This window comes from Symphodus melops (assembly GCF_947650265.1).
Source record: "Symphodus melops genome assembly, chromosome: 17".
Lineage (NCBI taxonomy): Eukaryota > Metazoa > Chordata > Actinopteri > Labriformes > Labridae > Symphodus > Symphodus melops.
This window is the reverse complement of record NC_136707.1, coordinates 21,062,815-21,075,291: the sequence shown is the minus strand read 5'-3', so window position 1 is coordinate 21,075,291 and position 12,477 is coordinate 21,062,815. Positions and strand designations below refer to the sequence as shown.

Below are 12,477 nucleotides of genomic sequence, written 5' to 3'. Positions count from 1 at the left end.
AGCTTTTGGTCACAAACTAATAAAAGTTGTGCAGACATTCAAGATAAATGTAAAGATTTGTCTTTTTGTGCCTTTATTGGAGAGACAGGACAGTGGATAGTGTTGGAAATCCAAGAGAGAGAGAGAGAGAGAGAGAGAGAGGATTGACATGCAGGAAAGGTCACAGGTCAGATTTGAAGCCAGGATACTTGGAGGGCTACAGCCTCCGCTGCGGGCGCGTGCACTTCCCACCACACTACCAGCACTCCAGACGTTCCTGATTATTCCTGTTGCAGTATCACTGAGATCAAAGACAAGTTCATATCCTGAAAAAGATCTCATCAGCAGTCTGATTGAATGTTTACCCCCCTGAAGATGAATTCAGTTTGTTTATCTCTCTTCTTTCCCTTAGCGCCTCCGCTGCTCCCGTTTCCTGGGACAGTCCAGAGGACTGGCAAGGGGTGACATGCTGCCCCCATTTGAATTCTAATAGCTCATCCCAAAATCCTAAACTACGGTTGGCTATTTATTTTGTCAGAGGCGGGACTTCCCTTAAGCTATTCTGCCCGTCTCAATGTGGCTCATCTCCTTTTGTTTGTACTCAAAGACGGTGAGAAGGCTCCGACACACTGCCTCACTTTATGCTGACGTATTTGCCAGATCGTGCAGCGTTTCAGTCGAACTGACCATCATCAGGTATCATGTTCAGCATTACGTTGTACAAACTGGTAAATATGTCAGCATAAAGCGAGACGGTGTGTGTGTGCGTTTCAGTTTTACCCTTCTGTAATACATTCAGACATGCTGAGAGTTGTTCCACCTTTGTTTGCACACTAAACTGTGAATTTGGACTGAAGTTGAGTGCAGAAGAGGAAATGTTGTCACTGAGTTTAAAATGCAGGTGGAGGGAGTTCACATGTAGCTGCTGGTTTCCCTACAGCTCCTCATCACAGTGATCTCAAAGGCTGTACTTTACCTTCCCTGCAGAAACACCAGACATCGACTTCACAGATGAGCCACCGAGAGAACGTGGGAGCGAAGTCACATGAAACGAGTTAGAGTCAAAACAAAGAGGCTGGAGCTGCATGTCATGAGCACAGAAACAGTGTGATGAAGCTTTTATGACCGCTGTATCGTGTTTTCTGATTGACACTCTGAGTTGCATTTTGTCCACTGAAAGGACTCTAAGGAGCTCTTCATCATGTGGAGGCGCTGCAGTTCAACATCTCACTGTCACAGATTATGAAGGGGAAAAAAGTGAATAAAAAAGAAACCAGAACAATAACAAACTCGTTAGCTTGAATGCTATTCTGAAAAGCAATATCTGGAGAGCAGCTAAGGCATGCTCTATTCTGTTATTAGTGAAACATATACAGAATAATCTGGTAAAGATGGCTGGCTTCTCCTCGAGTTGCAATTTAAAGCTTGTAACATCAGCCTTTGGGAAACACATTATCGTGTATACTTGACTGAAAGTGCACAACAGACCAGGCGTAATCACATCCTCTCCTCTCCGTAATGACTCCTCCACTCAAAGTGCTCTATAGGAGACTTCATCATCTTCTGTTTGTCGTAGGGGCATCTATACGGAGGGCCTTGTTGTATTTTTCTAACGTGTGTGTATTTGGATGGCGTTGGGCAAGGTGATGATATCAACACTTGATATTTGAGAATCCAAGTCATGAGCTGAGTGTCTGTGTGGAGAATCAATCTCTTTCATCTACTAGCTGTCTCAGTCACACACCAGACCACCCTCCGTCCGATAATGAAAGGTTCTCTGTCATAAGGACGTGACGTTTGCTCAACATCTTTGTGAATTTGTATCTTGTGTGTGTAAAAACTTGACCAGCTGTGCCACACTCGGCTCAGTCTGCCTCTGTCCCCTCTCCGCTTTGCCTCGCCCTCCCACAGGATGTGTTCTATTTTTAAGCAGCCTATTTCTTTTAATAAATTCTCTTTTAGGTTTCTCAAGCGCTTGCCAGCGCCGATTCTTGAATGGCCCTAAAATGTAGAGATCAGAGAGCACTTGAACACTTGAAAGTTATGCAAAAGATTTTGTATCTGCAGTGTCAGTGGAGACAAACTTATTAGCTCTTTTGTTCATGCACTTCTGTGGTGTTATGCAAATTGAATGTAATTATGGTGAACTGCAGTCCTTTGTTTTTCGACTGCATCTGTTTATATACTTCAAGGATGTGAATCCAATTAGACTGATACGTTCACAAGTGAGCTTTAAGACGGCAGCGCTGCTTTCTGTTGAATGTTGAGTGTTTTTTTTGGGGTTTTTTTTACAAATGTTTGTGTTGAATCATTCTCGCTGATTTGAAACGTTTGAACAAATGGATTTCAGTGTTGTCATACTTGTAACACAGACATGATTGTCCACGTTTTGCATGTTCATGTATTCACAGTACTGGTTCTTGTGTGTGTAAGGGACACACACACACACACACACACACACACACACACACACACACACACACACACACACACACACACACACACCCCTATTGTGCTGACCTGCCTATAGAAATCCACCGGGGCTCTCCTCTGTTCTCCTCTCTTTCTTGTCTCCCTCCTCTGTTCATCTCATTCCTTCCTTCTGTCCTCCCTCCGCTGAGGAAAGAGAAGATTTGTCACTCACTGCCTCTTACCTCTGCTTGACGGATGGCTCTGTGACGAGGGTTATCCCTCAACTTTGACTGAGAAGACGACTCGGCAGGTGACCCTGACCCGGGCTTCAGTGGAGGAAGACGGGGTTGAAATATGGGCACAAAGGACGCGTGCTGCCCCAAACATAAAGTTGGAGAACAGCTGATGATGCTGCCTGAAGTTTTTCTGGAGGTGTGGAGGGATGTGATACACGTCCACTCTTACAGTGTGTTCCCTCCCTCTCTCACCTCCTCTCTCTTTCTTCACCTGGCTGCTGCTCTCCGCTGCTCCAGCCAGCTTTTTTGAGATCCAGGACATCTTCCTTTTCCTCTCCTTTCCTCCTTTGTGCGGGAGAGTTTGTTTGTTCAAACTAGATGGGGACTCACCGAGTTAGAGAAGAGGCATTTGCATTTCTTAACTGAGCTCAGACACCTCGTCAAAGTCCCAAAGAGCCATGGGAAGGGAAAGGAGCCTTTCCAGACACTTTCGGTAGGGAACTTTTCCTTTCATCATCTCTGCAGTGTTCGCTGTGGGTTGTGTAGTTTACTGACTTGTTTGTGAAGTTGCTGATTTATTGTGCAGCTGCTTTCTGTGTTTGATATCAAAGTTTTCTTTAACGCTTTTTGTTAACATGCTAAAATAACTCGACTGTCACTAAAGTTTATTCTGGCTTTGGAAACTTTCATTATTTTACTGCTACTACTGATTATTCCTTCTTTTCATGTTGTGGCTGCTGACGCTTTTGTTTCCACTCTGATTTGCACCCATATGCTCTGCTTCCTGTTTGCATATTCATAACTGTCCCAGCTGTCAGACGGACTGATCAGAAGTGGGTCCGTTAATAATTGTTCTTGCGATGAGTTTCCCAGCTGATTGCGATTGTCATTCATCCCTCTGTGAGCTGCGTCCTTGATCCACCCCTCCTTTAGTCCTAATAATAGACTTCTTTCGCCCTCATTATAATTGAGGGCGTCCTGAGGCCTACATCCAACTTCAGTGTGGGAAAGCTTTGAAGTTTCTTCACATCAGGTGATAAGATTTGACAAGAGAAAAACATTCTGTTTCCTCTCAAGATGTACTTTTGGGCTTTTTGCCTCATTTATATCAGACAGCGGTAGAGTAGGACATCAGGAGAGAGAGAGCGGGGAATGACGTCCGGGAAAGGAGACGCAGGTCCGACTTAGACCTGGGCTGCCTGCTTGGAGGACTCCAGCCAACATACATGGCGTGTGACCATCAAGGAGCAGAACTCTTCGGTGAAGATCTCAACATATTAGGGAGATTTTGGATGATAATGGAAAGCTGTAGTTATTAGAGTGAACTGAATAAGCAGTAGAGATGCACTGATTGTCAACTTAACAGATTGCATATTCCTGTACCAGTGTTTATCTCATCACATCTTCATAACAGTAACAGAGACTTTCCTGCATCTCAGTTATGAATAACTGTCATTTGTAATTCTTCACTTCTGTTTTTCAAATGACTATTTTTGTATTGAGTCTGATGAAACTCTATCACTGGAACATGTTTCTCAGGGGACTCCCAAACTGCTAATGTTTTCTTTTATTTTCGACCATAGAAATAAATTAGATCTTGTCCAACAGGTGAATTCTTCCACCCCATGAAATAAAAGCCAACATTAAATTGATGGGACACCAAAGATATCGACGTGACATTGGTGCATGCTACATTCTTTGCAGCTGGGGCGATGTTTGTCGACACGGCAGATATGTGCCGATAAGGATGTTGCACCTTGCATCCCTTAAGGCCATGCTTTCAGAGTGTCATGAATACACAATAAATGCCCCCATTCTGTATAGTTTACTCCACCTTACTGTTTGTTTGAGCGACCACAGTGATGTATGAGAGTTGAGAGGGAAAGTTCTGTGGCCTACATAGCCTGTGAGCGCAGACTAAACTGCTTCATTCCCAATAGTTACATGACCCTGGCCTAGAAAGAGCTCCACTTCTCCACTTTCTCTCCAGTTTTAGAGTAGTCACATTTTACTTCTTTTTAGGCTTTTCTTCACATCAATTCATCACTTCTGACAGCCTGTCAGTTTGTCTTTCACCGACTTGTTTCTCTTTCTTCCTCGCTCTACCTCCCTGTCAGCGAAGTCGACTGAGCTCAGACGGATTTCTTTCTTCTTCATGCTGTTGTCATGTTAAGTCTCCAACTAGCGTCGTCATAGCTCCACTTTCTGTCCAAAACAACATCTTGAGATCATTGTTTAGTGCAGCCTGACTTCAAAGATGAGCACATTGCAGCGCTCGGGGGAAGTGTTGACTTTTTGGCTGCATAAAGGGATCGTGCACTTCATCACTGTCACCCACATGCACTCTTTCCCTTCACCTTCAGTAACAAGGAGGCTTTCATATCAGGCAGATTAAAGTTTTGATCTTTAGAAGTCCTTGTCCTGCAGATGATCTTGGTAACCAGGGATGTTACCATACATTTATACATGATTGATTGGACTGGAGTGGCAGGAGGAAAATGAGAAAAATGCCTAATTTCTTGTAATCAATGTGATAGTAAAATATTGGTATGGAGGCAGCTTCGCTCTTAATTGAAACCCAATGCTTGCTCTTATTTTTGGTGAAACTGTCAGACATGGAATCATCCAAGCATTGCCTCCTAACATTGTTCCCAAATGTACCTGCAAAGTGACTGTGACACCTTTGAAAACAAAACCACACATCTAAGGCTTATCCTCAACCGCAGTGTTTGAGGAAGCAGTTGTGCTGTGCATCAGGATGCACGCTGACGCTGGTGCGCTTGGAAAAACAAAAGCACTGATTTCTGCTCTGCACAGTGGAAACACCCAGGAGATTTATGCTGCAGACAGAGATTGAGAGAGGCTTGCGTTGAGGATGGAGGCTGCTCCGTGTTTTATGAAGGATGAGGTGGAAGATATGCACAAGTGAAAAAGGAAGAAGTGGTGTTTACAATGGTGCGAGCTGGAGGTTTTAGACGTGTGTGTGTGTGTGTGTGTGCGCAGAAGCACAGATAAAAGAGAAAAAAGGATTGAAGATGTCCTACATATTAAATGGAGCAAAGCACCATTAATCACCTAAACTATTGGCCATGTTTTCTTCTTCTACTGGGACATTTCTCTTCCTATGTCATGTTACTCTCTTCTTCTTACAGATAATGGGATACAATACAAACCACATGCAGCAGTCTGCACGTCTACCAGAGAGTTAAATTAGAGACGACGTCTCGAGGAATCTAAAATATCAAAAGTAGATGTCAGCTTTGAGCGCTGCTTTCTGTATAACTGTGTGCTGTTGATGTTGCAGGGAGAAAAATGTTGCATCAAAAAGGCAGGGATGTCAATACTGCAGTCAGCTTCAGACTCCATCTGAAATAAAAGACTTTATTGATACATTTGATGCAGAATTCGATCACGCTTTCGTCGCTTACACTAAATGTTCTCCCTCCACTCTTCTTTTTCTTATGACAGGACATTCTCAAAAACGCATCGGGAAAGTGGTGCACGTTGTTCACTAAACAACCCCTGGAACTCGTGCAACACCACAAACTAAGAGGAAGGGTTTTTCCCTTTAGGAGAAAAAAGGAATTGGTTGGTTGATGATGGGAGGGGGGGAATAAAGCTAGAAGGAGGAGTGGAGCATTTTCTCACAGAGGTGGCTCTTTCTCCTTTTTTTTTTCGCATATTAGCTGTGAGCTGTCACTGGTGCTGAACACTCGTACCTGCAGCTGTGATTGTGACAGGACCGCACATACAAGACTCGCCTCTTTTTCTGTTATACCCTCGATCACACTCAATTACACACACAACTTTATGCAGGATCTCTTCTACCTGCCTCGGCCCTCCCATGAGACGACATGGACAGAACTATTTTTGAACCAATTAAGTGGAACTGAACCAGGAGCTGGAACAAAACGCAGAGCAAGAATCCCTCTGTTTTTTTAGGGATTCTTTGGACTGTACAAGCTTTGAGAGATTAGAAAGAGGAATTTTGGATTTGGTCTGGATTTGAGCTCATGTGATTTTGTTGTTGGTTTTCTGTAAAGCTTTTTGGGAGTTGCTCTGATCTCGACAAATGCGCTCGGTCTTTTCAGTAACTGCATTGAAACTGGGAGCCTAATTTCTCTCTCCTCCTCTGCTTTCCTCCCGAGTGTTTCAAATTTGTCTCTGATTCCATGATGTTTGCCAGGATCTTCATTCCCAAGAAGCACCGGGAGCGTTTTGATGAGGTGGTTTCCCAGAGCTTGATGAGCAGGATCAAAGGGCGGAGCTTCAGTGACCCTAGCCGTAGCCACCTCCGCCGCAGCAGGAGCGAGGACCACCCCGAGCGCCTCCTCGTCTCCACCCGTGCCAGCTCAGTGCCACGCACCCACGCAGAGGAAGGCGGGGCCCCACCAGCACGCGGCATGCGGAAAACCACCTCTCTCATAGCTGGGCACTCCAGCGGCAACAGCGCCAACTGCAGGTGTGTACTAAGTGTTAAACTGCATGATGCTAAAGGAGAATCCTCCCTTTATAACAAATATCATCAGTCTCCTGATAAAAAAAACGTGCAAATTTAAAGCACAATCAATAAGTTATCTTATTTTTGTCTCCATTACATTCACTGATTTTCTCACTGATTGTTGGATCTATATATCACTATCTTTTGACTTCAGTTTAAGATGTCATTTTGGGCCTTTGCCTTTTTTTTTTAATAGGACAGTGGTTAGACATGCAGAGTGAAGCCACAAGTTGGGTTTGAACCCACAACGCCTGCTTGGAGGAATTTTGCCTCCTTGCATGGAGTGCGACCTAACCACTAGGCCATCTGCGCCCCGTTCTCATCACTTCCCTTTTGTCCTTTTATCTTTTTGTACTTTTTTTGCTACATCTGTCATTGTTTTGTTGTTGTTGTTGTTGTTGTTGTTGTTGTGGTGAGGATATATTGTCATCCCATTTTACTGTTAGTCCTGTAACATGTCATTTATGCTTGTTTTACATTTTATCGTAGTAAGTCGTAAAACTGCAGGCAGTAGAAGCCTTCATCAGGAGTTTCTGCTCTCCTCCTGTCGTTTTAGCTCCCGACAGTTTCGTCCTTAACTTTTATTTCCCATCAGGTACACTCTGCACGTCACATTTAGTTTTCAAAGAATACCCTTTCCCGAAAATAACATCCTCTCCCTCTTTTCATCTGGAGATGAGCAGTGCTGTGACAGATCTTCCTGTGTAGGCAGGGGAATTTAAGTGAGCTTAGATGAGTAGGAGCTAAGTGGATAAATAGGCCCTTTAGCAGGAAAGCCAATGGGAACATAAAGTTATTTAGAGCGTCATGCCTGCTCTCCTGCTCCTTTCAGGTGTTGTCATGTTGTCATGTCTTGAGGAAATGATAACCGTTATTATTCTATCCTGAGATACAAAAAAATTAAAAATTAAAAGAGACCGACGAAACACATCATCATTATGATTACAATCTTCCCGTCACCATCTCCTCAGACTGTTGTAATAATTTGCCCCAAGAGACTTCTTGTCTCCTCTATGGCTCTGCTTTATGAGGACTTGATATGGCTCTCTTGGGATGCACTGTCTATATTTAAGCAGGGCTGTTAATACATGATGTGAATTGAAAGCAGAGTGCTGAACACAGAAATGTGCAGGAAGTCTGCAGATGGATTCCTTCTCCAGTCTTATTGCATTACCGTCCTCCTCACAGATAACCTTTTGAACACATCACAGTCACTGAACTGTGAGCTACGAGCTGCTCTTAATAAAGAAATGATCCTGACCTGACATCAGCTCTCTGTGAAGATGATTAAACGGTTTATGAGCCGCACTCACTTTAATAGTGAAGCCTCCATATGAGATATCAGAAACAGCACTGAGTGTGTCTGTTACTGTTACGACCAGCGCTTCGAAAACTCAGACTAAACCTGTTTACAGTCCGCACATTGAAAGACGGTTTGAATTTTCTTTAGCGTATAACAACGGTGAAGCGTGTATCGGGCAATTAAAAGGAAGCTGGACATAAAAAAATAAAAATGTGCAGAATAAGCAAAGAAAGAAGATTCAACTCAAATAATTATACATTATAACTTTATACAAAATGTATAACCACTCAATAACATATATGAGGCCTATCAGTGTTTCAGTTGTAAGCCTTCTGTTATGTCATGTATATTTTTTGAAAGATTATTTTGGGGCTTTTGATAGAGTTAAAGTCAGTGTAGAGAGAGAGTGAGGAATGACATGCTGGAAAGGAGCAACAAGTCGTGTACAAGCCTGTGCTGCCCGCCCCTATATTCTCCGTACATAAAAGGGGTCACACTAACCACTAGGCCACCGGCGTCCACCCTCTATTATGTATTAAATGTGAATCTCTAATACATGGCTTGATTAAGGAAAAGACATCGTTTTTCATCTGACTTTCTTCTTCTTTTTTTAAGGCCTCTGGTCTTCAGAAGTTTTGTTTTTAATCAAAGTTCACCTTCACCTCTTTAGGACTGTGAGAGTGTGTAAGGGCAACATGAGCTTTGGCTTCACTCTCAGAGGACACGCTCCTGTGTGGATTGACTCTGTCATCCCCGGTAAGTTAAACATGTCTGTGCACAAAGCTTATTGGGAGTATTTGTCTAATGTGGCCATTTAATAAGGAAACGATGTGTTCCAATAAGAAACGAGCAGGTCTGTGGGTCCGTGGTAAAGGTTAAAGTCAGTGTTATGTTGAAGAAAGTGAGTGTTAGTTGATATAAATGTTAGGTAAGCACAAGCTGGTTGTGTGTGAATGATTAAACAGTTGTCACATATAAGTAGTTTAAGCACTTTGAGAGTAAACACAGCTGATGAAATCTCAGCAGAGCGGCGCGTTTCACTAAAGTTCGCTTCTTTAAACGTCTCTTCTTCTGTTTTCTGTTCCGCAGGAAGTCCAGCAGACAAGGCCGGTCTGAAACCAGGAGACCGCATCCTGTTTCTCAATGGACTGGACATGAGGTTGAGCTATTACCCATTCAAACTAACAAATCAAACCGTTTGTTTTAACTAACTATATTTACTCAATGAAGCTTCGTCTTACATAAATGGGTTTGTTTTAGAGCCTTTTTACGCCTTTAGTTTGAGAATGGATGATGGATAGATTCTGAAATCAGAGTGTGAGAGAGAGAGAGAGTGAGATAGAGAGAGTGGGAAATGTCATGTAGGGAAAGGAGCCACAGGTTGGATTTGAACCCATGCTCCCTGCTTGGAGGACAATAGCCTTCACACAAGGGGCGCACTGTTTAACTTAGAAGAAGATATTAATAGGCAACTTTAAGGTTTAAGACCTTAATCTGGCAAACAACTTGAACATGTGTGAAGTTAAAAGATAAACAAAAGGAAGCTTCCCCGAGAATATTAAAGAGATATTATATTACAGTTTACGTAACATCCTCAGTCGAATACAAGAAGCTTTTCAGAAGTTGTTTATTTATTTACATAGCAGTAAAGTGAATATATTATTTACAACATAGTTGATATGAAGATGTTCTTCAGGGGAAAGACACACACGTGTCTCCATGTGTGTCCCTGCAGGACCTCCTCCCATGAGAAGGTGGTGTCCATGCTCCAGGGCAGTGGTGCGATGCCCACGCTGGTGGTGGAGGATGGTCCGCCCTCTTTCACCATGTCAGAGCAGGACCTTGCCGGGGGTGGCGTTCCCACAGAATGTGCCCGCTCCCCTGTGCTCAGCTCCCTGCAGTGGGTGGCAGAGATCCTGCCCCCGAGTATCCGTGTTCAGGGACGCACCTTCGGACAGCAGCTGCAGCACCTGCTGACCATCCAGGAGAGGTACACCATCTGCAAGGCTCTGGAGAACTTCTTCCAGCACAGGTGAGGGAAGACTCAGGTGAAGTTTGGAAAAGAGACAGAGGGAGTCAGAGGGTGAATGTGAATTGATGTGGATCTAGAAACAAAAAAAACTAGTGGCAGGGATCATTCAAGGTGGATATATTTAGACAGTGCTTTATTGTTTGTGTGTATGAACTAAAGAAGAATCTTCATACAAAGTTGTAATTTATGAAGAAATTAATATTTGACATACATCCAAAATGACCCTCTCACGTCATAGATAGTAATTTCAATATTTGTTTTGTAGCTTTGTAGCAACAAAGTGAAAGCAGATAAACGCAAAAAAGCCTGTTCCTCCTATCCGAATGACACGGCTGCTGGAAGACATCATCCGTCCGTACTCACACTACAAAACCTGACCTGGAAAGAAAGAGTTTAGGAGAAGGATGCTCATAATCACAACATTTCAATCAGAGGTCTTCCTTCATGTGACAAATATTTTCTCCAAAAATGATCACCTGAAGAAGACGTCTGGCAGAAACAGTCATTGTGATAATGACTGTTTTTTTGTGGCATTTGAGTGAGTGTGTGGGCTTCCTCCCTTTCTACACTGCACCTAAAGGATGTGTATAACCACTTCCTTTTTCTAGGTTTAGAGGAGTACCAGATTGAACGTTTACTGTGAAGAGCACATTTTGTGAGGTCTATAGATGTTAAGATGAGGGAATTCAATGTAGGTCATGCATAAGAGAACAAACTTATCTTTAGGGAAATTCAAAATAAAAGTTTTTGACATGAGCCAGTGGAACATATTTCTACATTTTGGGATCAAAATAAAAGTGTAACTTCAGCGATTTAGTGTGTAGTTTGGGGACTTACATGAGACGAATGGGATAAATGGGAGAAGCTCTAAAACAATCTACATCATAAAAAACACATCATAGCCATCATTTAATATGTCGCTCCCTGGTTGGAGTCACATGGATTTATTTTTAAACATTTAGAGACTAAAACTTTTAACAGTGATCATCTTGATGACATGATCAGGGTTTATCTTTGGCTACCCTCAGAGTCAATAAAGATATGATACAGAGTTATAACGTTGTAAAGGCTTAAGGATAAGTTTCAGGTGTTGTGCAAGTTGTGTGAAATTGATTCACAGAGCGATTCATTCTTTATTAAGTTTTCCAAACACAACTCTGACCCTCTTTGTTTTTCGGACAGCCAGGCGATCTGTGTCACCTCACCTTACCTGTGTTTCTGTGGTGGCAGGAATGTGGACACTCTCATCGTGGACGTGTTCCCGGTGCTTGACACTCCAGCCAAACAGGTGATCTGGCAGTTTGTTTACCAGCTGCTGACGTACGAGGAGCAGGAACACTGCCAGAGCAAGATCTCACGCTTCCTTGGATTTAAAGCACCAGGTGTGTGCGTCCGTTTGTCCTTTGTCTTTTTTCTTTCTATCATTTTGGTGCACGTGTCTTCTGAGATGCTCGTGTGTGGGTCAAAGTGGTTTGTGTATTAGATGAAAGCTGTCATGGGGATCTAAATTAAACACACTCAGGTGTTGCAGCCCTCCATATGCACCTTTGCATTGCCGATGTGTGTGTGTGTGTGTGTGTTCCAGTACCACCACCACCACCTCCTCCTCCCCCTCCTCCAGAGCCTGAGGTGGCCCCCGAGCCCCATCGACGTAGCAGCTCCATGAGGGTGACAGGGACCACGTACAGGAGCAGTGTGAGGGGACGTAGCTCTGATGACCTGGTCATTGGAACACACTTGGGCCTGGGTACAGACCTTCATTAAAATCATCATCATCAGTAGAAACACTAACAAACGGACCGCCATGACACCTTTGATCATTATCACCATCATTAATATTATTTCTGAAGTATTTGCATTATTTTCACTGTGATCATGAACACCAACGGGTCAACTAGTGCTTACAGTCTCTGATATCTCCTTTTTCTACCAGTTTTAATATGCCAAATGTACGGTAGCCGAAATTTACTGGATTGGTTTAGAAGCTAATACCAGACCCTGTCCACTGCCGGTA

At 43.3% G+C, this 12,477-nt stretch overlaps 1 protein-coding gene across 4 annotated transcripts in view; it reads left to right on the top strand.

Moving 5' to 3' along the window:
- grid2ipa (glutamate receptor, ionotropic, delta 2 (Grid2) interacting protein, a) overlaps positions 1–12,477 on the top strand; it is a 198,286-nt gene that overhangs the window by 7,301 nt on the left and 178,508 nt on the right. For all 4 annotated transcript variants that reach the window (XR_013781022.1, XM_079365946.1, XM_079365947.1 and 1 more), the window contains 6 exons: positions 6,814–7,089; positions 9,102–9,187; positions 9,521–9,590; positions 10,167–10,463; positions 11,694–11,845; positions 12,049–12,210. Coding sequence is in view for 3 of the 4 variants with exons in the window: in XM_079365946.1 (XP_079222072.1) it covers positions 6,814–7,089; positions 9,102–9,187; positions 9,521–9,590; positions 10,167–10,463; positions 11,694–11,845; positions 12,049–12,210 (1,043 nt within the window). In the remaining variant the exon portion in view is untranslated. The remainder of the gene's footprint in view (positions 1–6,813; positions 7,090–9,101; positions 9,188–9,520; positions 9,591–10,166; positions 10,464–11,693; positions 11,846–12,048; positions 12,211–12,477) is intronic.